General features: G+C 41.8%; 1 protein-coding gene across 1 annotated transcript; it reads left to right on the plus strand.

The window, feature by feature from the left end:
- The first annotated feature begins 1,335 nt into the window (after window positions 1–1,335).
- On the plus strand, window positions 1,336–26,916 carry LOC117387762 (SH3 and multiple ankyrin repeat domains protein 1-like). Its single transcript, XM_055229808.1, has 27 exons — window positions 1,336–1,797; window positions 3,835–4,038; window positions 5,626–5,697; window positions 5,776–5,884; window positions 6,015–6,166; window positions 6,387–6,554; window positions 6,758–6,799; window positions 7,814–7,930; window positions 8,037–8,114; window positions 8,184–8,250; window positions 8,471–8,646; window positions 8,730–8,860; window positions 9,338–9,477; window positions 9,579–9,692; window positions 10,807–10,885; window positions 16,622–16,704; window positions 16,812–16,936; window positions 17,893–18,028; window positions 18,205–18,285; window positions 18,455–18,577; window positions 18,685–18,711; window positions 18,798–18,854; window positions 19,572–19,693; window positions 20,473–20,599; window positions 20,679–23,805; window positions 24,146–25,042; window positions 25,270–26,916. The coding sequence occupies exons 1-27, from the start codon at window positions 1,336–1,338 to the stop codon at window positions 25,319–25,321; spliced, it is 7,068 nt and encodes a 2,355-aa protein (XP_055085783.1). The 3' UTR covers window positions 25,322–26,916.
- The last annotated feature ends 575 nt before the right edge of the window (window positions 26,917–27,491 follow it).

A 27,491-nucleotide genomic window follows, 5' to 3' on the forward strand; every position in this document is an offset into this window, starting at 1 on the left:
TCCACTCCACTCTATATCACATCTAGTTTTCAAGCTGCTCATGAGACATTTGAGATTTCCTGCATCATTTTATATACCAGCACTGTAGTATCTTTTGGCACTGGTCCAGAACTTCATTATGACACAGCCCCCAAGACAGACTTCACCATAAAATAACCGGAACAGAACATATGGAGACCCCAGTTCTTTGCCATTAAAATCCATTTAGAAGTGGTTGGTCATGCGTCTCTCTGTGTTGAATGTTCCTGTTATTCTTATTTATAAATGTAAATACAAATGCACTATATAACTTTTCTGGCAGGGGGTTCAACCTGCTTCTTATTACTTTCTCTAGGTTAGAATTTTCCACAGTATAGCATTAAATATGTTTGTTTTTTTTTTCAAATTTATTAATCAAAGGTATTATAAATACCTTCATAAACATGCATTCATTCTATGAGCAGGGTTGCCTCTCCTAAAATCTTATCTGTAACTTGGTACCACCTGTTTGTCTCCATGGAGAAACATAAGTAATGAAACACTGTGGAACATTCCAACTAAAGCAATAGCATCTCCGCGTAGACAACCATGAGGCGCACTTTCCACCAGAAACGTAACATTGTGCACCTTTTAAATTAGGGACTCATCTGGGATAAGGTCTTTATGTTAAATGTTTGTCTGCTTTTGCAAAAATTGAATTTGGACATTTGAGTTTTTGTGGACAATGGTTTTGAAACTGAGAATGCAGTGTATAAGGCAGGTACCAAATTAATTTGTACTTTCAGGCTGGCCGGTTGTAGTGACTCTAAAAATAACTTTGTAACCCGTCCATGTAAGTTCTCTGAGGACTTCCAATAGTTATTGTCTGGAATAATTCTGTTGAAGCAGTTTTGACAGGTAATACTTGACGAGACTGAAGTTCACATTACGCTCTTTAGCCTTGGGTCATGCTTCAGACAGCTGTCCTATAAAAGAGCAGTGATCTTGACCTTGTGTGAAAATGTCCTGTCTTCTCACTCTCCTCCTCAAAAACGTGATGCAAATTCACAGAGAGTATATTTAGCCTGTATTCCATCAGCCTGTTATTCCCTGATGCTTTCCCAGTGGCTAAATGGGAATGTGGACCAGCTCATTCACATATGGACATTTGGCTTTGCCGCTGGCTTCTGTCTCATTATGTCTGTAGCAGACGACCCTGAAGATGACAAGGTAAAATCAATGTCTTAAGTTTACTCTTTTCTGCCTGTTTCCACAGCGTGTGTCTCTGGATGGACCCTGTCATGGGATAGCCATGTTTTGTCTTCATGACAACTATGTCACTCAGCCCTCTCTGCAGTGACCCCTACACACCAAGGGATGCTGGGAAATAACAAGCCCTTTTATCCCAGTCAGGATGGCAAAGATGGGGAGGATGAAGAGGAGGAAGAGGAACTGGCTGGAGAGAAAAGCGAGGAAGGTGGCTGTGACCCGGAGAATGGAGGGCTGAAGGACGACAGGGATATGCTGAGAGGAAGGTCCTGGGACCTTAAAGGTGGAGAGGTGACCAAACCGGCCGCCATAGTGGTCGGTAGACAGAGAGCTGACCGAGCACAGAGGCCTGGTAACCAGGGAAACCGAGGTTACACATCCAGTCAGTTCCCTCATCTGCCAACCAATAAGCATCTACCAAATGTGTTCAACCAACACCACTCTGGGCTAAATGCTGTGCTGAAAAGAAGGGCCCTAATGGAGCGCAGCATGACCTCAGTGGCCCCCACGGAGGACTCCTACCCCACCATGATGGTGTTTCGGATTGGCATCCCAGACATCAAACAAACAGTAGGTGCATGCTGCTGTACAGACACACACACAAATAAAGCTTGTCTTTATTTCACAGATTTAGATTTCAAAAGCTTAAACTAGAAATGAAGCCTCATAACGAGGGTAGAATTTTACGTTAAATCCCCGTTAAATTTTAAGTTAGATCCCCCTCTTCTTTTCTTCTCTTTTATAGCTGGAGAGCTTCAAGTTTCTTATAGTTGAAAATTTTAACAACTACATATTAAATAATAAATATCCTAAAATGTTATTTATGGGTTATTACACTTCAGGCTAAACCAAACATTTGCCCCTTTCTTAACTATTTAAACAACCACTTAGTATTGAAGCAAAAACTGAAAGTAGCTATTTCTGCTTTCACTTACTACTTAAGGGACTACTACAAGCCCCAGCAGTCATCCTATAAACTGTAATCTTTACAAAAAGGAGATGAAGATAAAAATACAGTTTGACCAGTGTTGGGTGCAAACAGACTTGGTAACACTCTAATATTGAGCAGTGGGTCATGTGAGTATTACTAGTTTACAAAACCAATTCGCACTGTTGGTGAAATGGGAGTGTCTGTCCCTGGTCTCCTTCAGACTTGGGGTCTTTGTATATCCAGGTGTGAATGCATCCCCCAGTGTAAGCCCTCCTCCATAGTTTTCCCCATTTACAACTCCCTGAACATGCCAACTGTTCTACATGTCAGCTAATCTGCCCTCAATATAACAGTAATTGCTAATTATCTAATAGCTTTTTAATGAGTTCGGGGACAGGCGCGAAAATGGAAGGAAATATGTGCAAGAAATTGTACTCCTGTATACATCATTTTCTTCTCTGAACACTGCAGAGGAGTAATTTTGAGACATAAGGAGGTTAAAGTGAGCGGGGTGCGGGTTTAGGGAAGGGATGAATAAGCAAAAAGGAAGATGTATGCACCTGCAAAAGCCTGTAGTGCAATGTAAATGAGCGGACATGCACCACTGTAAATCCAGATATAATGAAGTATGCAGTTACAAGTATACAGTACTGTAAAACATATAAGGTCTATATATATATATATATCTACTACTGGGTTAGTTGTGCTTTAGAAAGGCTTACAACACAAGTACGCCCTGATCATGTGGTGTACCTCCCAGGGACCACTAAGACATCACTACGGCAACGGCTGCCTGCCTCCTCTAATGAACTGGTTGCCATGCCAATACAGTCGGCTACACAATCAAATAGTGCATCCTATAGGGAGGTAGAGGGGAGAGGGGTGGAGTGCACAGGGGGTACGAAAGTGTGCTGAGCTCTGCAATTTTATTCACAGGTTGCTGAAACAGAACAATAGCTGTGCAAATATGAACATTTCATTCAAAGCTTTTGTCCTGCAGCATTACATTTTACAAAGAAAATGGCAATTAATGACTGTCTTTATGTACGGTGTGGATAGATTACTATGAAATTGTATTATGTCTATTGTATAGCTGGAAAAGAAATAAGGGCATCGTTCATAAAGACATCAAAGAAAATAAGCAAAGGGAAATATTCATCCCAGAGTACACATTGTAGTTCTGCTTCCCGCAGCTCGAGTGTGAACTGTGAGGAAAGCTCGCGATCTCAACAACTCAAGTCATTTCATCTTGACGAAAGTGTCATGTGATTAATTATTTACAGATAGTGCATTTATATTCTGCACACCATTTTGTCCTCATACGCTCACCGCCATATATGTATAAATTAAACACTAAAGCTTAAGTTTTTGCTAATAAACTCACTACTCCACCAAGCAAACTCCAAAGTGACAGCTGAAACTAATCACGTCGCCACAACTGATTTGAACTGAACTGGACATTATTTATTCTATGTTGTTGTTGTTGTTGTTGTCAACAAACCTAATAGTTTCCTATCTGACTTTTTGCAAATGAGAAACAACCCTATTCACAATTGTACTCTTTTTTTTATCTGCATTTATACCCAACTCATGATTCCTGTTGGGTTTTGTTTCCTGATACAGTGTTTATGATCACTAAAGCACATTAACATTATCTTATGTCTGTGTGATGTCAGAGGTGTCTCCAGTTTGACCAGGACTGCACCGTGTGGAACGCCAAACAGCAGATCATCTGCTCCCTCAGCGAGTCTCTGTGGGACGTCTACAACTATGGCCTGTTCCAGCCGGCCGGAGAGGGGCGGGACGCACGCTTTCTGGAGGAGGAGCGCCCCCTCAGCCACTATGCCCAGACCTTCGAGAAGGGGGTGCCCTACCTTGAGGTATGGTGCTGTAGTTTGCATATTCACAAGCTCAATCAGTGGTTAGTACTGGTTAAAGTGCGCTTGCCAGTGATGGGATTCATCAGATGATATTCAAAAGTCCTTTAGAGATTAGTCCTCATATAGTCCTGGTTTAGATCTAATTTAAACGTGGTTAAAATGATTTGATTTAGTTCTAGATAAACCAGGCAGAGTTCTATTTGGTCATAGTTTATTTAAGCTGGTACTAAAACTATTTTTAAGGTGGTACCATAGAATATAAAAATGTTATGGAGGAAGATGTACTGTAGATATGTGGTAAAATGCCAAAGTTGCTATAAAAATAATTCTGGACTAAAATGTTTGTTGACCAAGCTTTGTCAGATATTATCTATACATCATCTGAATAAAGATATCCAATGTATTACCAATGGAATTACTGGAATGGAATTAAAATTATATACAACTAATCTAGTTTATATGAAAGTCTGGAGAAGAGCTGGTGCTGAGTTGTATGACACTGTCCTCTGGTGGATGAACTGTGTAAGTTCATATTAGAAGGAGGGCAGAAAGAGGACCCTAGTGAGATCCTGGCTGTGGACCAGATAGTTTACATTCTTGACTCTGCTCCAGTGGAGGATATGCCTCTCCATGAAGAGGCCTTGTAAAGTGTAGTGACCATGAATCCACATCTGCCTCACATCAAATGTATTTATAACATTGCATCAGGTTTCATTTGGCATTTTCTGGAGTGTCTGCCAAAACCCTACAATCTCCTATAGCCTTTACACACTATATGTGAAGTCATATTTGTCCTGTTGACACTAAATAACCACATCTGCAGTGTATTAACCCACTACGCCCTTTATACTCAAATTATCCTGTGCCGTATTCACTCACGTGTGTACTGTAAATATGTTGTGTAATGGTGGTTGAGATTTTATAACAATGTACATGTTTATAATAATCGTATCTTTTAATCTGATCGTATGACCAGAAAAAATTGATAGTTAAAATTTGAAATGTCTATGATGCAAACAGACAGGATGCAAACAATAATTTGTACTTATAGATATGCAAATACAATGAATTCAGATTTATTTCTGCCATTATGACTAACAGAGCACAGTAATTAAAAAAAAAAATATATAGAAATATTAGACTTTTAACATAAAGACATCCAGGTAGGCATTTGATGCTAGACCTTTAATTGTGCAAATATATCATTTTAACTCAAGCTTTTCCCCCAAGCAGAGAAAGTGTGGCTTAATAACTGAGAGAACAAAGTGGTGGAGCTGTTCCAGTGATAATGAGTGGGAGACTAAATCTGTGCAAACACTCAAAGACTTTACTTTTCTGAATAATCATCCCTTTAGCCACGATTCAGAGACTATGTGCTGGGGGGAATTGTTTGTGCAAGCCAGGATTACATGCTTTTAAAAACCCATTTTCAATTTCATTTGAAATCATTGCTGTGCTGTTGCGGTTTAAAAATAATGGGGTTTATTCCCTTTGTAGAGGCATTAAAACAGATTGAAAGTCATAGTATTCAGCTATACACAGGTCTGATGAGACACCCATTCATTTTCCACTGTTTTCCCTTCTCAGTTTCGGTACAAAACCAGAGTGTACAAACAGACCAATCTGGATGAAAAAGCTCTCGCCAAGCTCTCCACCAAGGTACCTCTTCTTTAATGAACTCCATTGAACTGTCGGCAAACAAATCAAATCATTTCAGCTTACTCCTTTTTCTATTAGGCAAGTCTCAAGAAATTCCTTGATTACATTCAAACTGGAGCAGTGGAGAAACTAGCAAAAGTCCTTGAAAAAGGGCTTGACCCAAATTTCCATGATCCTGACAGCGGAGGTAAGGTCATGAGTGGTATATTTAAGCTTTGTATAACACAGTAGGTTTGGAAAAAGTTGAGTCAGTTGGTGTTATGGTGCAAATGCCCGGATAATATCATAATGACCTGCTTAATTTCTTTGTTGGTCAGAGACGCCCCTCTCCGTGGCCATGCAGGCTGGTCTGTCTGTGGAGGGGGTGAGAGTGCTGATGCAGGGGGGCGCACACCTGGACTTTAGGACCAGAGATGGACTGACTCCGGTGCATAAGGCAGTCAGAGCTCACAATCACACTGGACTCCTGGTACGCAGTAACATGAATCCAAACTACAATACAATACTGCATATATACTTTGTGTGTGTGTGTGTGCATACATTTTTTCCTCTTTTTTCTTTTCGTTTCTATATTCATAGTATTATTAATATATGTATGTATCCATTCTATTGTGAAAAAAATAATAATAATACAGCAAAATCTTGGTTTGGTCCCTTTAATGAAACTGTTTATTAATGGTTCTTTGTAGGCTCTGCTGTCACTGGGCGCCTCTCCGGACTACAAGGATCGCTGTGGCCTGACCCCGCTGTACCATACTGTACTGACAGGGGGTGATACTTCTTGCTGCGAGACCCTACTCTACTACAGGGCAAAACTGGGCACAAGGGATGAGAACGGATGGGACGAATCACACCAGGTACCAACAAACAACACTGCAACTTCTGCTTAAAAGAATCCATCATCTCATCTATCCTGTCTCATTTTCCATTCATCTGCCCAACTGTGTATATCTTTGAACAAGTCACCTCAGTTCCCAAATCTCAGTACACTACATTACAGAACAGAGATTTAGCCTCTGGAACGCTCACCCTTTCACTCAACCATTCTCTCTCTCCATAGCACAGGGATGAAGAGGAGTTTGGAATGGAAGAAATACATAAGGTACCCTTCATCCCTCCATTCCCATATTCCTGCCTAATATAAAATAGTTGAGAAAGACACACTTTAACCACATACAGAGTCTCTTTGTGGTTGCATTGCCTCCCCAACAGTGCGCACATGATGATTAAGCCGTGAGCCGGTGGTTGTCATGGAGTTTTATTTTTGTGTGACTGCGCGCTGTGTGTCTGTATCTTTACTTAGTTCATGTCTTGTGATATTTCCATCCATGCAGCAAAATATGACGGAAACCTCACAAGTTTGTGTTGTTTTTGTGTTCAAAGTGTTTCACCATGGTGCAGAGAAACAACTCTGACCCTCACTCTGACTTTGTGCGTCTAATGTTATGTGCCACATTGATTTGTTAAGTCCTTTATGATGTTATGCATTCAAATATGTACTTAGGATTTATAGTGTTATCAAATGGTACGTTCACAGTGACATGAAAACTGAGATGAGATTTGAGTTTATTATAACTCATCTTGCAATTCTTATTAGTGTGATCATGCAAAGTCACAATTGATATACAAGTGACAACAAATAAGAATATTCCATCAAAATTTGTTTTATCTAGAAGGTGAAGCTCTAATACAGTACAAGACAGTATGTGTTTAATGATTAGGAATTACAATTAGTGTTAACAAAACCCTGTCATAAAAAAAAAAAAAATACTAAAGTTCCTGTTATCTTTACTATTTTGTCAGCAAAATATTGATTTGTATTACCAGAATTGCAGTTCATTTCAAGCTTTCCAGAATCTAGATCCTGCATGTATTAGTCAAATAAAATGAATGAAGGTGGAAGGATATTGTTTGTTGATGTTGACTTTAACTGGCCGTTGTCCTGGATGTACCTCACCTCAATCCCTTCGTGGCAAGAATATAATAAAAGTTGTGTATATTTATTTATTTATTGAACTAATTCACAATTTTGACGGATGGCATTGTAATCTCCTCCGTGCCACTTCTTGTACTTGTGTGACCTATTCCTAATCATATTGTTTTGATGTTGTGGAAGGCTTGTCAGAACGGCTTTGCCCAGCACTTGGAGCATCTGCTGTTTTATGGGGCAGACACCACTTCTCAAAATGCCTCAGGGAACACAGCTCTTCACATCTCAGCCCTCTACAATAAGGCGAGTATGAAAAACAAGTGCTATGTAATAAACCAGCAGCAATAATCATTATTATTACATATTTTTTATGTTGCAAAATCTGTCTCTGTTTCTGTGGGGCTTGTAGGAGAGCTGTGTGCGTGTTCTTCTGTACAGGGGAGCTAATAAGGAGGCCAAAAACAAGCATGGCCACACACCTTTTCAGGTAAAATTGTGGTATCAATATTTAAGTCAGAAATTGATTATTTTCAGTATTTTAAGTTTTGCTTTCCAGTTGGCAGTTATGTCCGGACACTTTGAACTCGGGGAGCTCATCAAAAACCATAAGGATACAGATGTAGGTATGTTTTTTTAGTGTTTGTAAAATGCAGTAAGTAATGTATTTATAGTTGATTTAGTCAGCAGAGATTTTTTTCAATAATATAATAACAATACAGTTTTTAATTGTTTGTAACATTGAGTCATGTTGATGATTTAAATGTTATTTCCCATTGTTACAGTGTTCAAAGTTTAGTCTCTGGTCTGGTTTTTGCATACTGAACAGTTCCTTTTTCTTCTTAGTGCCATTTCTGGAGTCACCTAAGTATGTTCCCAAACGCAGAGAGAGCTCTCACACCCTCCCTCTGCCAGGACTACACAACCACCCCTTACTGCGAGCCAACAGTGACAACACTATGACCCAGCCAGACCTTGCACATCCATTAAACAAGCCCACCAACATTCCCACACCCGCACAGGTACAGGATCTCAGGTGATGGTCCTATGTTTTAACTGTAACATATCTTTCACATGTTTATATTCTGTTTTGTCGTTGGAGTAGGGTCAGCGCAGAGCATCAGTGAGCATGAGGAGCTCCAGCAGTCCCAGGACCCGACATAGGTCCCCATCCCGAGGGAGAGGGGGGCAGAGTGATACGGAGGAGAGGCACAGACAGCCACGGGGGAGACAGGGGTAAACTACAAGTGATGAACTGTTGGATTTGGAGGGAAATAACTCATTCAGTCTTTAACATTTCCTCTTTGACGCTTGCCACATTAGTTTGTATAATTTTACTTGCCAAAACCTGCACAGGTGTAAACAATCACACACATCAGATATTGCTGTTTACACAACATTTCTGATAATTCCAGAAATCAGATAATCAGGATATTTTTTGATGTGGATGTAAGCATATCCACTGTTTCAAAAACCAAAAGCTAAAACATACATTATGATTTTGTGCTGCCAGTTAGTTCATGTTTACACTACAATCAGCTAATGTTCTTTATTCTAAATGGCGCCAGAGTAACAGACCAAACATAACCAAATGCTTGCAAACATACAAGCCAGAGTTAAATTGGCCTACTATTTTACCAATCATTGCTAATGCTTTCACTATATAAAAAAAATCTTAACAAATGTATTTATAACAGATTGCTTTTTGTGCAGTGCGCCATCAGCAGGCAGCGGGGGAGGCCAGGTGAAGCGTATGTACAGCGCAGTACCAGGGCGTGTGTATATGGCTACCAAATCCTACTCTGCCAGTGGAGACCGGGAGCTCTCAATCAGCAAAGGGGACAAAGTTAAAGGTGATCATGAACAATATTTTAAACCTGGTACATTCATTATTTTCACATTTTTTCCTGCATATTCAAAGCTTGTTCTGCTCTTGTCTGTACTTTTGCTGTAGTGTTGAGTGTAGGTGAGGGCGGGTTCTGGGAGGGCACTGTGAAAGGTCGCACTGGATGGTTTCCCTCGGACTGTGTGGAGGAAGTGGCAGCTCTCGGCAAGGACAATCGATCAGGTGAGTCTCGGCCACAGGAGGTTTCAGTGCCAATGTAAGCCACTGTTTGTCTTTTAAGTTTTAGTTTACATTTTACAGGCAAACAAATCAGTTTTGTGAACAGTAGAGAAGTCAAAAGACAAACTGCCCCACAAATAAGAGTTAAAAAGTTATTTAAGGTGTTGCTTACATTTTTGGACTGGACTAGTTTCTATATTTTTACAATCAATCTTATTTAATACTTGAATATTTGGTCTTGGCAGTACTGGATTCTTAATACTTGGAATAATTTCACATTGAGTTGCAATATATTATAGTGTAAAAATGCAATGTGGGATTAAAACAGCATTATGTTTGTTATGCATTTATTTATCACTAACTAGAAGAGGAAAAATCACACCTGCAGGCACGGCAAGAGCAGTGTTTTCTTTTTGTTTGCAATAACACTGTACAGTTTGAACCCTGGACTGTAATGTACTAGAATGTATTCCATTGATTTTTAAAGTTTTTTAATTATTTAAATTCTAAATACCACCAAAATGAAAGAATGACTGTATCAGAATACAGTTCTTTGTACTCTGAATACATATTGGTACACGTATTTAGTTACTTCCGAACACTGCTCCATGGACAAATGATTTTGCTTGAAATAATAACAAAAACATTTAAACAAACTGTAAAACAAACCAACAAACCAACTGCATAAATTGAAACTAGTAAAGGTTGTTCAAAATTATATTTTGACTTATAAACTTTTTGTCTAGCTCATATAGGTCAAATTAATCATCTGTTCAAACATATATCTTATTTTATTTCAATTTTAATTAGACACTGCATATGAATATGACTCACTGTGTCCATAACTGCGTTGCACAGACAGTACATGACAGTGGGCATTGTGAGTAATAGGCTGTGTTCTCCCTGAGGCTGGATGTCTCCTTTAAGTCACTGTAGCACCAGACACACTCATGTTAACAAGAGCAGCTGACAGAGGCACTTTAACTTTCCTCTTCACAGATCAGTGAGCCATACAGTGAGCCATGTGTTGTAGCCAGAGTAAATACTGCATATTTGATTAGTGTGATATAAAAAGACCTGAGCAGAAAGGCATTGACACATGACTGTATGTTTGCAGAGACACGCAGCGAGAAAGCAAAGAGGAAGCTTTTCCGTAATGTCACTGTGGGAGCCTATGATGGCACCGATGGGCCCAGGTAAGAAACAGTTAGAACATATAATTATAATTAGTGGTCAGTTTAAACTTGCAGTGAAAGAGAAAAGCACTAAACATTTCCCCGTTTAACATTACACATTTTGTACAGGCAAACACATCTCAAGTATACCATACAATGATACAATATTATTTATATAGGCAAATAACTACATTTTAAAATTCATTATAACAAAAAAAAAAAAAAGTAACATCTTTTTGTTAGCAAAAATCTGTTAAAGCTTCAGATGTCAGATCAGATGTCTTTGAATTGATTGTCATTGTATTCACCCAAAGCTCTGTGGACAGATTACAAACCTTTGCTTAAATCATCAATAAATTAAGACAAAAACTTGAAGCATGAGCAGCTGTAGTTGACTTAACAGCTATTGACGTCATTAGAAATCAAGATACTCTCTGAGTAGAGACATTTAATTAGATAGTTTACACAATTTAGATGAGATTGCTGCAGTCATTGCCAGAACAATTATCACAGATGCATACCTGAGCCAAGGAAAACACAATAAATGGCCAAAGTTGTCACATCATCATTCATTCAGTGTGTAACAACAATATTGGGTAACACATGGAAGCACTCTCTTTGCAAAACTGTGATCTGTGATTTGAACTAGCGCTCTAGACATGTGTCCTGGGATACTGAAGGATTTTCATGTACTTAAGCGCCGTAAAATCTGATGTGGTCATCGAAGACGCAGCAGACACGGTCATGAACTTAGGCGGTGTCCACTCCTGATAGCATCATGAAAAACAAGTCGTGACACTGGACAGCTAAAATCAACAGTCCAATATACTCCAAACCAGATGTGGATATCACTATGCATTTAATCTCTTGCCCAAAGCATGCTGGGATACGGTCCTTTGCAACTTGTATAAGGCTAATAAAGGCTGGATTAAACTGGAGTGGGTGCATTGAAAATATATTTGTAGCTGTGATTTGTCACATGAGTGTAGGCAGCTGCGAGTTTATTATTGTAATGGGAACCTGCGAGGCCAGTCAAGGTGATTGAAATAGTTGACACACTGTTGTTTGGCAACAGGCGGGAGGCGCTCCATCACAGTGGGCATGTGTGCTTGACCCCTGTACCTCCATACTGCATGTACCATGGGAAATAAAGTTCTGTTTTCTGCCTTTAGATACGCAGAAAAAGCCACAAGACATCAATTCAAAACAAGTGTTGAGTTTGTTATTGTGTTGCTAAGTCGTGTTTTTCTCCATTTCATATGTATTACGCTTAAAATTGCTGGCCAGGCATCAGAAACCCAGCTGCCAGCAATCCTAGAAATATGATGATCCTATTATAAACAACATTACAGAGCTCATATGGAGAACAGATACGGGAAAAGTGAAGGGACAGTTAAATGTTAAAGCTATTTGGGGTAACATTACTCCATGTTATCACTCACTCGCAACTCAGTGGAACAAACACATGCGACATAATGTGTTTCCCATTTACATCTACCAAAAACTGAAAGTAACATTTTTACAATTTTGGCCCATGTGAGAAAGGACTAAACTCTAGTCACAAGGGGTCAGTAAAAGTACAGTTGATTATTTACTGCAGATGTTTTCCTTGGGATCCCCGGGTAACACTTTATAATAACAGCACTTGTTTTTGACTGAATTCATAATGAACACACTGTTTATTTAGAATAGTACCCTAATTAACACCCTTATTCCTAACCCTAGCCCCTAATTAAGTACTAAGCTGAACTTAAGTACCAAGTTACTAAGCTTGAACTAAACATAGTAAATTATTTGTTCATAATGAATTAAGTTTTGTTCATACTTTAAGGCATAGTAGTTAAAAGTGGTACAGTTTCCTGGTAGCATCTGAGCTCAAAGATCACCAGTTTAATTTAAGGTTTAAGATCACAGGGATAATTGCATGGCTCTCCTATAGATTTTACACCATGTATTGCTTGGTACACTTGGCAATTACAATCTGAATCCTCATACCGTAACTTTAAATGTCTATATTGCTATTTATTCTTGTTGCATCTGTCTGTGTCTCTTAGTAAGGACATGGTTCATATCTGTGATGAGTCATGACTACAGCACAAACTCCACTTAGTTCCTTGGGCTAACATAGATGACTTGCCAGCCTCTCCTCAAGGTTTCACAGTTTCCCATACGTCATACATTTGTCATTCAGAAAGCACAGCCCTTTAACTCACCCTGGCTTGTTTTGTAAATGAATGCAGTGGCAGCCCGTGGGTCCTGATACATATGTGGAGGGGGCTGGTAATTGCAGCCACATGGTGAAGTGAAGTGGTGCTCCATTACACTGTGATCCGGACCATGTTCCCCCTCTCTGTGGCGCAGCGCACAGGAGAATGTCAATGACTGTTGTAGAGCCGCATGTTCGCTCGAGGGGCGCTGACAGCTCCGGGAACAGGGACCTACAGGCAAATTTAATGCACCATAAAAACAGTAATTTACAGATTTGCATGTTAAGTTTGGTGATTTTTTTATATTTGGATAACATGTGGATGCTCTACTATCCCTGAAATTGATTGGCCTTGGCCTGAGTTAAATTTAGAACAGCTATTACAGATTTTGTAGTGGGGTTGGAAACTATATGAAAATAGCACAATCCATTATGGGAATTACTGGGGCAGCAGGGCCTGGACTAACGTTTGCCAACTAACCCAGAGGTCACACTGTTGTTGTGTCTGTGGTTGTAGGGGCTGATGGAGCATATTGGTAGCTTGTAATGTAACGCATCAAGATATTATTATTACTATTCCCTACCCTTATCTGAGAGTGTGACATTACATCACATTTTAGTCATGTACCTGGCAGTACTGGTGTATTTGTTGGTAACATTGTCCATCATATTTTTATTTTTGACTGCAAGATGGCAATTTGTTATAAAGGCCAGTCAATGCTTATTTACATTTTTCTGAGGTATCCTTCTATACATACAGTCATTTAAATGTATGTTATTAGAGTATTTTGTATGTATGTTAAATCTAATATCATCAGTGATTATACAGTACATGTCCCCATCTCGCCTTTTGCTGCTCACCCATCCCCCCACTGCATTCCCACCCCACACCTTGCTTTCTCCATCTCCCCATGTCCCCCCCTCTGTGTTGCGATAACCACTGGGAATCGTCCTCTTTAGCTCCACATTGCTTTCTCCTGTCTCTCTCTCTCTCGCTTTCTTTCTCTCTCAAGTGTGAGGCTGAGCTGTAGCAGGATAGAGCGAGCGAGGAGGGGGGAGGTGGTGCGGTGCTGGTGTGAGGAGCACGCTGTGGAGAGAGAGAGGAGAAAAGGGGGGGCTCGCGGCAATGGGGGGATGCGGAGAGCGAGATTTCTCTCTCTCCCTCTCTTCTTCGTGGCCGTCACTGGGCCCCAGAAACAGGAGCGTGTGGTACATTTACAGGTAGCGGGCTGTTTCCTCATTCATTGGCTGGCTATGGATGTGAGGAGAGGACAATGGAGAGAGGGGAGAGGTAGATGTTGCTACTGACAGGCCGTGCCTTTTCAAAGACAGTCTAATAAGCTATGTGTTGTGTGTCTGTGCGTGTACGAGGATGCCTGGTCCTCTGTTCCCTCCCTGCATGTTTTATCAATGTGGCAACCATTGACGAGTGACTGCAGCATGTTTGTTTCTTTTGCGTGTCTTTTCTCCCTCTTGTGTGCATGTGTGTGTCCCTCTGTGTGTTAGCGAGCGCTCATATTGATGCGTTTCAGTCAGACAGTGTGGGTGTATTTCATTGTCTTTGAGTCATGATTTCTCCAAGCACATCATACTCATTCACCACTTTCCCGTTTAAAGCCCGTCTGTGCTTCCCACCAGTCCATGTCCACATTGATATTTTATCATAAGCCGTTTTACTTGCACTGGGAGATAAAAGTCAATGAGGGGGGGTGTGCGGTGTTGCCGGTGGTTGGGTTTGCGTGTGCGTCCATTGTGAAAAGAACATAGACATTTCACATATAAGCTGTATACGTCATAGTGCTCGACTGCTGAGGGAGTGTCTCTGATACAGTATAGTAGGCTATACATATCTCTGCTGCTTGCCTTCATGTCCATAGTTACCCGTCCAGTGCATCACTTGTGGGGTCCTCAAACAGATACCTAAAAGCAGGTGAATGGTTAAAAATGCTTTTCTCTGGTAATTGTGTTGAGTGGAGAGGATGACTCAGGAGTGTAGTCCATTGCAGGCTGAACATCATGACCCATCTCCGGGAGAAGTAAACCCAGAGCTGACCAGCCCGCTGGAGCGTCCACCCACTGCATGCTACTTTGATCCTCTGAGAAGGAAGGCATGATGTGAGGACAGGGTGAGAGAAAAGAGGAGTGAGGTGTGAGGAGCAGATGGATGGAAGGCGGCCGTGCGTTGGCGAAACAGTTAACATTGATGGAGAACACATAAGGGACGGACCTCAGTAGGGGAAACTAGTGATCGTCTGCTGGGTGCTAAAGTTATGGCTTGGTGTTGAAGTCTGGGACTCCAGGCCTGTGGCTCACGACTTCACTGCACCTCCAGGAGTCACATGTTGCTGCATTACTGCACTGAGCTAACTTTTACGCCACTTCTATTATTGGATTTATTGAAATGCTACATTTTCTTGCCATTGGATTTTTTATGGGACACAACAGAAACTAAATTATGTGATTTGTGTATTCAGTTGTTATATGTTTTCCTGTGAATGCTATTCCCACTGTTTTAGTACAGATATAAGGAGTGACCTTTTGTGTCGAGATTCATAATTATAATGCCCAGATTCAAATTCCGGCAAAGCACAGTCAGACAACTATAAGTCTAACATTTAATGTGCAAATGCCTTGTTTTTTTCTCAGAGATGGAATATACAGCACCACAGTCCGTCTCTTGAGTGTGGGAGGCATTTAACTTGCAGCTAAATAGAGTGTTTATGCATATTATGAAGAAATCCGCCTGAAGTTCCAAATAAAAAAAATGATTAGCAATGGAAGTTACTTCCGCTAATTCCTTGCTGGGTCCATTGTTTTAGCAGTAGACCTCCGTAACAAACTGGTACAGCTCTTTTATTGTTTCAGATCCTTTGGTTTTAGTTGTGAAGTCACTTAGAGTTAAAAGTCCAAGTGCCAACTAATGCAGAAATGATCTGCCTCCAAAGAAATAGCTGCAATTCCTCTTACATCATCCATCCCTTGTTGAGCCACGGGTTTCACTGGAAGAACAAGGGGGAATTGATATAGTTGGAAACGCTTGCCCAGAAATGATTCATGAGATGTGGCAGCGTGGAGTCCATTTGACCACCCGTGTGTAGTGTATTACAGAGAGCTTGGTCAAAAGTCCCAGACGTGGTAATATAATAATGGAATAATGGCAACACTGCACCGCAAGTCTCATCCAGTCTGTCTGTCTTCCCAGGCTTCAGTATTATGGATACAGATTCTTGTCTTAGTAGGCCTTATTAGAAGTGTCACATATGAGAGTTCATGTTATGGATGCCAAAGATGTCAAAATCTTATGCAATGCATAAGTTTTCATTTTTTGTGGTCTGCGCGTTCCCCTTCTGATCCAGTGCTTGTCTCTTCAAAATGCATTAACCTATTTAGTATTGCATGTCACCACAGATACACCTTTCATTAACAACAGCTAGCATCATCTCTGCGTATGTCATCCTCCGCCAACTGTCCTGTTTGCTGCAGTGAAGATATTCTGTGAGGCAGTATATCTGAAATAGAAGCTTTTTTTTTTTTATTTGTCTTTCTCTAAGTGACTACATCATTAAGGAGAAGACAGTGCTGCTACAGAAAAAAGACAATGAGGGTTTTGGCTTTGTGCTGCGAGGTGCCAAGGGTAAGTTGTGATCAAATTATGTCCACATAACTTTTGATAGACTGACTTGTTTTCAGTAGCGTCATTTAACCCTTTGACATGTTCAAATCCTTTGTTCATTCCGGTAGCCCAGACTCCCATAGAGGAGTTCACCCCCACGCCAGCCTTCCCCGCTCTTCAGTACCTGGAGTCTGTCGATGAGGGGGGTGTGGCCTGGAGGGCCGGCCTCAGGATGGGGGATTTCCTCATCGAGGTAAGGACCACGCTTTATGGCTCCTAATCTGAGGTTCCCATGGTACATTAGATTTAATCATCAGTTTTGTCTGTTTACTCAGCATTTGGTTAAGTCTTAGCGCATTATGCAATGTTTCCAAAGCTTTAAACGCAGGCCTATGTCAACAAAAAGAAAAGTTTTCCACTGACAAATTGCATTTTATCAAAAAAGTGTGGTCAGCACTGATTGGTGATGCTATGTTTGAATTACATTGCGTACCATTTGTTGATGGTAACACAATTAGAGACGCACTCTCATGATGCTCTAAAGACCCAAGGCTCAAACTCTCAGTGAGTGATAAATACTGTTCTGTCGTCATGTGACTCTAAAAGTGATTTTGCAACATTTAGAACAAAGCCACTGGAACATTTTGTTTGATACTGGGTTAGAAATTACAAGTTTGTTATTAAAAGAAAAAAGCAAGTAAATTGTATGTTGCTCTTCCAGTTTCTTTAAATACAGGTTAAGATAAAGCATGATGTCAGAGGCAGGGCTTAAAATTGTCATATTTGTTACACTTGTGTGTGTGCCTAAAGACAAATCTTTATTTAATCAGAGTATTATTTATTATGAGTTTTTTTAGTTCATTTTGTTCTTGATGAAAAGGGAAAAATGGTGCTGCATAGGCTACACAACCACTTAATATTGCAGTAATCACAGAACCTTTTCGGTGCCACATCAACAGAGTTTCTTTGTTCCTTTACTGATGTTTTCTTAAATGTGCACCTCTATTAAATTCCACAAAATGCTAATTTATATGTTACATATTCAACCTGCAGTGAGTCACATCTGTGGCAGCTTTTGTAATCGCTCAGGAATGGCAGGGTTTTGGTTTTTGCAGAAGTTACTTCTGGATAGAAGGGAACCAAAGATGTTTTGTGGAACGGGGAACGTTTACATTGTAATGGTTTATAATATCCTTGTCTGGTGTTCAGGTGAACGGGCAGAATGTGGTCAAGGTCGGCCACAGGCAGGTGGTCAACATGATCCGACAGGGGGGCAACAGCCTGATGGTGAAGGTCGTCATGGTGGCACGAAACCCAGAGCTTGAAGACACCACCAGGAAGAGAGGTATGACTCAACTTTTCCCCATGATGTGTCCCTCTTCCTTTTCATTATTCAACACAAAGAGCAATTGCTTGTATGTGTCTTTCTAAAAAGCCTGAGTGTTGTCATTGGTGACTGTATGTTTATATGAGAGTACTAAACATTACAAGACTGTATTTGGCTGGGTTCCCTTTTGGCAGCACCCCAGCAGACTAAGAGACTGACCCCTCCTGCCATCGCCTTGCGCTCCAAGTCCATGACATCAGAGCTGGAAGAGATGGGTAAGACGACAAAGGAGACCTTAAGAGTGGGTGGGGGTGCACACTTACACAGCATAGTTACTATTAGAAAAATACATTGACAAGTCTCTATCTTATTATAAACATGATCCCTAACCAATCTCTTTTTCTTCTTGAATCCTTCCAACAACATGCTGTATGCTCCGTACAGTGGACAAAGGTGTGGAAATGTCAACATTGTGTCCCCTAGTTGTTTTTATGTCCTTCATCCCAGTCCCTGTCCTCTCATCAGCTCTCACGCCATCACATGTGTCACGTGACCAGTATAGTGTATGTATTTACTCCATCCTTTCATTTGCTTTAGAGTATATTCAGTGAGCATGGGCATTGCACTTTGAGTCACAAGTTTGGTTTCTATTTTTCAAATAATGCATGCAACAGCTGCCTCTCCATGGAAAAAGAAAGCAGGTGAATATCAGCTCTTATCATTCCCTCCATCAGCCCACCAGCTTTAATTAAAACGACATCACTTGAAGCTCTTCCTCTTTTTGCAGAGTATGAACCATCCCAGGGTCCTGATAAGAAGAGGACAGTCTATCAGATGGCACTGAGTAAGAAACTCTTAAAGCTCTTGTGAAATTGAGTGTGTTTTGAAAATTAGAAAATACCAATCTTACCATGTCTCACTGGCCCGTTTTATGCATTCAATAGAGGAGTAGGTCTCAGACTTTTCATACCAAGAATATATTTGGTGCGATTGGAGTACCACCTAATCTAAACCAGGTTTCAAATATAACTATATTCTTAGTCTAAACCAAGTATAATTGTCCTAAATAAGTAATCCCCCAAAAGAGGACAGAAATGTAGATTAAACTGACTCTAAATTCACCAAATATTTAAACTGCAGATGAATCCTATTGCAGTAGTTCTCAAACTGTGGTACATGTACCACTGGTGCCACTCAAGTGTCTTCAGATGGTACATAGATTACTATGTAGTTCAAATATTTGCTGAATTTAGTGAAAGCACAAGACCTCTGAAACAGAAAATGACCACAGAAAGTTTCCCATTATGTAGTGAATTTAGCATTTATATAAACTATATAAAATATACTTTTAAATTGTGTGAAGTAGTCATCTCAACATGTATTGAAAGGCTATTTTAAATAGTTTAAGCATAGGTATATTGGGATGTTTCACTATAGTATGTAAGGGCATCTCTTTTCTTAGGGCTCGCCATTTAAGTACCGAGAGGATGTAATAGGGCAAGGGGTAAGAATAAGAAAAATCTTAGGTCTTGTTGTGCTGTTTGTCCACTCTGTGTCTCAGATAAGCTGGATGAAATCTTGGCTGCTGCCCAACACACGATTACACCGGACAGCCAGGGACAGAGGGGTCATGGGGGCAAGAGGGACAGGGGCAAGAATATTGCCCCCATCACACCCAACGAGGTACACTCTTGACTTTTATTTCCTAGAATCTAGATTAGAGTAATAAAACAATGAAAAACCTTTTGTCATTCTAGCTGTGGAAATTAGGGCTGAAAAGACAAACTAATGCCCAATCATTCCCAAAACTCTATCCAACTCACTGCATGTATTCTCATTTTTGCTGTGGTCCATATAAATCCTTGTAATCCTAATTAAATTATTAGTTGACTAATAAAAAAAATGTGGTTGATTAAGACCGATTAATTGACTAAACAACAAAGGATTACAGCCTTAGTGGCAATGTTATACATGCTTACGTATTTAGGTGCTATATATTACAAAGAGAGAATAACTTTCTAATGCATTGAGATGTATCTCAGATTAGTCATGATTTGGTGACTAATGCCGATGCTCAAAGCGACTTGATCTTTAGATTTTTTTAGCCACTGCCCTCGCTGGTCTTTACAGAGGATGATTGACAATAGCCCACCCACATCAGAACACTTGTTAAGTGTGAGTCAGGTAGTGTCCATTCATCTATAATCTCCTGCTGCCTAATGCATGACAAATTATGCGACCAAATACATTTACACCTTTTTCATTTATACCAAATAGAGAATAGACTGCAGGGCTACAAGTTAACAGGTTTTGTAAGCATTTTTAGAAAGACATTTATGCATTTGATGGCGTCTGACAGGTACCAATCCAGTGCCAGAATCCTTATAGTTATGCATATAATGCATATAACTTAGTTTTGTGTTGTTGTGGGGGTTTTTTTATTGTCCATTCTTTTTGTACAGCTAACTTACGATCAGCAATCTTCAATGAGTATGATGCAGACTGGACCTAGTTATGGCTACAACCAAGCTTACTACCAGCCGGGACAGGGGCCTCAACATGCTGTTATGATGCGTCAAAAATCCATCGGTAGCCTCCACCATTTGAAAAGGATATTTTGGTATTTTATTTGTAGTTATAATTGTCTTAACTGTTTCTATGTCTTCAGGTGCAATGGAGGAGGAGAGGGGATTTCTTCACCCACCCACCATGAAGCTGTCCCGGAGCCTCTCGGTACCAGGGCCTGAGGAAATCCCTCCACCCCCAAACACATCTGCCCCAGAGCCGCCCCTATCTGCAGGTCCTTATACTGGTAGAGGCCCTGCCATGCCCATACCCCCTGTCTCCCAACCTCACTACCAGCATCATCCCCAGGCAGGACATCCCACTCAAGCAGGCTGGGACAGAGGAGGACCAGGGGGCATGGTTCCCACCCTTCGTCGACAATCAGAAGGACTTGTCCGAGAGCAAGAACCTCCAAAAAGAGGCGGTGGGAAAATGGGCGGGTTAAGGAGAGGATATAGTAGTGCTACACCACCAACAAGTGCTAAGCCTAAACCCCAACCAGTGCCACAGCACCCACAAATGGGTAGCAGAGAACAGCCAGCGGCAGCAGGGAGAGGCGGAGCCAGGAGAGGGGGACGCGGTGCTCTGATGAAACAATCAAAAGTGGAGGATGGCGTTCGACAGCATAGACCTAAAGGTGGGGCTCCTAAAGAGAAGAGTTCTATCCCAATACCTACAATCATTGTAAAAGCCCCATCCACAAGCAGCAGTGGGCGCAGCAGTCAGGGGAGCAGCATGGAAGCGGAGCAGTCTCAGGATGCAGAGGACCCCCCTTCTCCCTCCATGGACAACACAGCAGACAGTCCCAACAACAGCCTGCCTCAGCCGCTCACCACATCACCACAACCACCAACATCCACGGCAACGCCTTCATCAATCGCTCCTACTGTTACACCCCAACAAAATGTGGAAGACTTAGACTACACAGCTTCTTTTGGGACATCATATGGAGGTTTGGGGAGTGGTAGAGGGGGCGATGGGGCAGGAGCGCGCAAGGAGCGGGAACGATTTCGAGACATGAGGAGAAAAAGTGCTTCTTTTTTCCTGTCGTCTGAGGAGGATATCCAAGGAGAGGCCGGTGGAGGTGATGTAGGTGGACAGTATGGGGGCAGGATTCAGCCTTTACATGGCTCTCAAATGGATGTGCCTATGCCTAGATTAAGGCCCTCGAAATCTATTGACGAGGGGATGTTTTCCGGAGATAACTATGTAAACTACTCCAGCAGTATGCCCCCTGCTTTTGGATTACCAGAGTATTCCTCACCGATTCTCAGTCATGACGGCCAGCCCAAGTCAGCTCCCTCGATGTATGGTCATCAGCATACTACTACGTTTATCCATCCACTGACTGGTAAAGTATTGGACCCCTCATCACCACTTGGTTTGGCATTGGCGGCAAGAGAAAGGGCCTTGAAGGATGACCGTCGGACACGACGTGATGATAGATATTTTGGTCGTCAGATGTCCACAGTTGGATCGTTTACCACCCCCATTCAAACCCCAACCCCTTCACTTTTTGCAACCCCTACTCAATCAACATATACTTCTCCAGTTTCAATGCATCTAACGTCACCTACAGCCACCACCTCGCCGGCATCGCTCAGTCGACCCCAGTCACCAAGGATATTGCGTTTGGGAGGTGGAGAAAGGGTGGAGAGAGAGAAGGAAGGAGGACCACGAGAGGGTCTCAGAGTTCGCTTCTCAGAGGACAGAACCAGCCAGTATTCGCCGCAGTATTACCCTACCCCAAAGGAGAAAGAGGTGTACAACAACAGGCCTGTATCCATTGTGCAGCCACCCCCACCACCAAGTCAGCCAGCCCCATGCAGACCCTCATTTCTTCAATTTGACAGTTCTCACACTAGCTACATCCCTCAATACACTGTCCCTTCAGCTCCATCACATGACAGTGCGAGCAGGGGAGTGGCAGGACAGTCCCAAGAAGGTCTAGGACTTATGGTTCTCCCTCCACCCGCTCCGTCAATAGATGCAGAAGATGAATTTGTCTTTGCTGACCCGTTACCCCCACCACTTCAGTTTGCTAATGGTAAACATGAGAGGGGTATACCACATCATGGGCAAAACATCACTGGTGTCCCTCATCCACCTCCTCCAGCCAAAAATACCTCTCAGACCACTTCACAAGGGGACTCAGCCACATCCAGTTTAACCTCGTATGACAGCGAAGTGGCCAACCTCACACAGTCCGCTCTGTCACCGTCTTACCCTTCGCCCCACATATTTCCACCTACAACCACAGCCCCTACAAGCTCTGCTGCTCCAACATCAGTGCACAGGCCACAGCCCATGTCCCAGTCCCTGCCATATTACAGTAGCTCCAATGACCCGTCTATAAGTGAACAAAGCCTGCCTCAAGACAGAGGTACTGCTGTCCTCACCACAACCATGACATACGCAACTACCACTATGACTGCAACTACAGCAGCCACTACTACTACAACCTCCCCTACAACCACTGACTACAGCATGACAGGGCCCAAAGTTGGCATTGCCCCAGGAGGTAAAGCTGCTGACCAGCCACATCATGCCAACACAATTCATAAGAGCGGAGATTGGCAGGATGCAGTGGTGGACTCTGGTATAGAGGAGCTGGACAGTCACAGCAGTAGTGACCATCATTTGGAGATGCTGGGTTTATCTGGACTGAGGGGTGACAGAGGAGGGGCAGTGGGAGAAACAGAAAAGGTTTCTGAGAATCAGGATCTTTGCACAGCCTACTCAGGTGGGCAAACATTTGATGTTCTCAATGCTAAACTGGCAAACCCTGCATTTCCAAAGATGACTCATTACAAAGAAGGGGGAGGGAGGGGTCCATCAGTTGCACTTCGGCGGCAGAATAGTACCAATCCTGCTCCATTGCAGCTGCACAGACAAGTAAATCCTGAAGATTCTAGGTTTGACGGGGTTTTCCCAGATGCAAGAGGAAAACAAGGCAGGTCCAAAATGGAGGATGGCTTTAGTACCACTTTGGCAGCATGTTTAGAGAGGCCCATGGACACTCGGCAGGTGAGCTGGGTTGATCTGGAGGCGCATGAACAGGGAAGGATCCAGAGAGGAGCCATGGCCATGGACAGCCGTAGACTACACTCACCTCTGTCTGGGGTGAAGGCAAACATCATCAATGAACTCAGCTCCAAGCTGCAGCAGATGAGCGGTATGAAGAGCATGGACGACTGGAGCCAGTCTCCCAAGTCACCTACCATGAACAGGTTTGTATGGCATTACATAAAGTAATTATAGTGCAGAGTTTGGTGAATCACTGCCTCAGTGAGTATCTAGTCAATGTAATACAGTGGTGTTAAAACATCAGTGTTACACAATGACAGTTCCACATGCTATAATAGCTACTTTCCCAGTGGAGTCTCAGAGGAGTCTGGTAAATTCCAATGTGGTTAAAGCTGTAAATAACAAAAATATCACACATAAAACATCCGACAAGCCATTTTTGTGAGACAAAAGTTGCACTACAATATTCTGGGCTTGGTGTTAGTTTCAACTACACTTATGTATTTCCTTTTTAAGTTATAGAGTTTTATTTGTCTTTTTCAGATATTCTGCAGATTTCTCAGATGCCTTTCACAGTCCTCCAATTGGTCGCTCCACTTCACCTTTACCAACGTCCTCACCACAGCACCGTCAGATTCTTGCCCCTAACCTGGCTGCCTCCCCCTCCGTCTCCCCCACGCCTCAAGTACCAGTGCAGAGGAACTGGACTCGTTCTCCATCCCCACAGATGCCCACATCCCCGGTTCACTCTCACCCTCCACATTCTCCCACGTACTGCCCTTATCCCACATCACCAAAGCACCGCTCCAAAATGCGCAGGCAGACTTTTGATTTCCAGTGCAGCCCCACAAAGGAGATGCGGTCATCAGTTTCTCGCCGTCGGGCCCCTAGTCCTCTTATCTACAACACAGAACAGCAAAATCCTGCTCCACCTAGGCCCTCTTCACTCCCCATACTCCCCAGCACACCTGTTTACACTGGCCCCTTCGACTTCCCTGGGCCACTCACCCCACCCTCCCCCGGTCTCCCTCTTGGAGACCCCTACCAGGCCTCAACACCACCACTGTACTCACCGTCAGGGATGCAGAGTCCAAACCCACTGTTAGTGTCCCGTTCCCTATCACCCACTCATTTTCTCTCTGGGGCATCTTCCCCTCTGCACCTGCCCCCCAGTCCATCATGCCTCAACTTCCCCCACCTCACCCCACCACCACCAGCGAAACCCTTTGCTGTGAAACCCCTGCCCTACTGGACCAAGTACGATGTTGCCGACTGGCTGACGTACTTGAACCTGGGTGAACACAGGGAGCGTTTTATAGACAATGAGATTGACGGGTCACATCTACCTTCGCTAACAAAAGACGACTTCTTGGACCTGGGGGTGACGAGAGTGGGCCACCGCATGAACATCGAGCGGGCACTGAAGAAGCTCACAGACAGGTGAGGGAAGATGGACTAACTTTGGGACAAACATCTATAAAAGTCACAAAGGAAGTATGGATGGTACAGGAAGGTCATCCTCTTCCTAAACACACCATCCCCTTTCTTTGTTTACCATAGCCATTTTTTCTTAGTCATGTTTCCTATCCTTTATATTTATCAACCTTACATACCTTTATTTTTGAATCTTTCCCATTCTTATGCATTGATTTAACCTCTCTCCCCAGGGTACCCAGTTCTCCCATGCATGTCACTACTTCTCCCCAAGACACAGACTGAGGGGGGACCTTTAAGATGAATCAAAGGGAATTATTATTATAAACAGAGGCATACAGTGTCAAAGGATGTACCAGAGAAGAAAAGTGGACTTCAACAGGACAAAGGGCTGCTAATATGCCATACACCGATAATGCAGTCATATATTTTGAGATATGAAAATTGTGTGTCAAATGGAAGAAATACTTGGACACCATTTTGTGCTATCAAAACAAACTTATACATGCACTTCTATATTCACATCCAGTAACAGATGGACTGTCACACCATCTGCTGTAAGAAAACTCTTGTCATAGTTCAAGAAAGAGTCAAAAAGTTGCTGCTCGAAATCCACCACTGACTCTCAACTTATTTGGCCACAAACTGTCGTGAAACAATGCGTTTTACACCAAACATCTGTTTTGTAGCTTTAAGCACATCTGAGATTCGAATGGCTGTAAGCAATGGATTCATGGTCAAAATATGACAACAAAGACTGTTTGTAAATGATGGCTAAAATGATAATAGAATCATAGTATTATTCATTATACGCATATTGCCCAAATTAATGCTCCGGCTATTTATGTGCGTCTTTTGCCTTAGTATATCTATGTTCAATGGTATCCACAAGCCACTTGTTTGTACTGTGCTGATTGCAGTCTCTGGTCAGGGTATTTTTACAGTATATGTATAGAATTCACAAAGTCACCATTAGACAATAACCATATTTTCTACATACAATCATGAGAAAGCAAAGTGAGAGAGGAAATATGTGCACATTATTTCAAGTGCAAGTTTGGCCATAGCACTGGGTGATAAATCTCTGATGCCATAACATGGAGTGCTGTGTGCTGGCAGCAGGTGCAGTGATCATAAAAGGGCTTTCTTCTGCTTCTTCTGTCTGACCAACCTCCTCACTCTCTGTGTCTGACGCTGTGTCTGCCTTGGTGGCCAAATGCTTTACTCAACTTACATTATTTGTAACGCCTTTGATGAAACATGTAAATGATGGTCCAAAAACATAATTTCACCGAAAGATAATCCTTATACCTCACACTTTTGCCCAAAATAAATATATCCTTTTTCTATACCCCAGTTTTGGAAGAGATACGTTAAAGAATTACATGTAAACATTAGCTATTTATCACTGGCTTCAAATATGAGGCGAGAATCCTTCATTTATAGATCTACAGTATATTTATTCATGCTGACAATTACAACATAAATATCATAGTATATTATAATTACTATATTAAGTACGTAAACCTTTTTAAGAATCTTTGTCTTCCAATACGTGTGGACAAATTCTCTTAAGATAAGTTTTTTATTTCTTTTTTGCTTTTTTCCAATGCTTTCTATACTGCTCGCACTGTTGTAACCCTGATGTATCCCATAATGCATCTCCCTCAACATGACTGTGAGTGAATGGACACTACCCTGGCACAATAGGACTGAGCAGTAGTGTAGAAAGCATTACAAATTAGGTCTAGTGAAATGCATAATGAATGCAACAACAAACAATATGACCATAAGTATGCAGAGATTAAAGTATATAAATAAATGAATATATAAAGTTTTGTTTTATTAAAATACAGTATATAAAATGATGAATATTATGATAGAGGTATAATTAAGGTGTTGAAATAAAAAGGTAAAATTATGTTTCTGTCTTTCTTGTCCCTCATTCACACTGAAAAGACTTGTTTTGAATTGACTCACTCCTCTCAGTCCTGAGGTAGCTGAACGATCCATTGTTTTTTGCCAGAATTACTCTCCCATCAGGCTTTGCACACTAATGGGACAAAAGAGGGAAGATGAGATGGCTTAATCCAAAACAAGTGGTTTCTTCAGTCATGCAGTAAACTAAAGAGGTGCCTGCGAGGCTCCAAAACAACTTGGACCAAGATGAATGCTGGTTGTTTGCTATGATGGTGGCCTATTTCAGCTTCATTATAATCCACTGTAAATATAAGAGGTTTGTAAGGTCCATGTTGCCCAGGTTTTACCCTCTGGCATGGTCTGTTAGCAATTAGCAACATTACACATGTCAGAGGTTGTTTTTCTGAGTGAACCCACCTCTACCATTAAGCTGTAGCACCACTGAAACATTGCCGAGATTTAACATAGCAATATGTTTGTATGTTTTTGCAAACTTTTAACAGTGAACAGTTTTTGACACTGTAAAAAGACATTC

Source organism: Periophthalmus magnuspinnatus, chromosome 19 (genome assembly GCF_009829125.3).
Source record: "Periophthalmus magnuspinnatus isolate fPerMag1 chromosome 19, fPerMag1.2.pri, whole genome shotgun sequence".
Classification (NCBI taxonomy): Eukaryota; Metazoa; Chordata; class Actinopteri; order Gobiiformes; family Gobiidae; genus Periophthalmus; species Periophthalmus magnuspinnatus.

What these genes read in the sequence shown, in the direction of transcription:
- LOC117387762 (XM_055229808.1), top strand. Translation starts at nt 1,336, where the DNA reads ATGCTGGGAAATAACAAGCCCTTTTATCCCAGTCAGGATGGCAAAGAT. An exon ending in ACATTCCCACACCCGCACAG is followed by an intron (nt 8,647 to 8,729) that starts GTACAGGATCTC and finishes TCGTTGGAGTAG; the next exon opens with GGTCAGCGCAGAGCATCAGT. An exon ending in CGGCAAGGACAATCGATCAG is followed by an intron (nt 9,693 to 10,806) that starts GTGAGTCTCGGC and finishes GTATGTTTGCAG; the next exon opens with AGACACGCAGCGAGAAAGCA.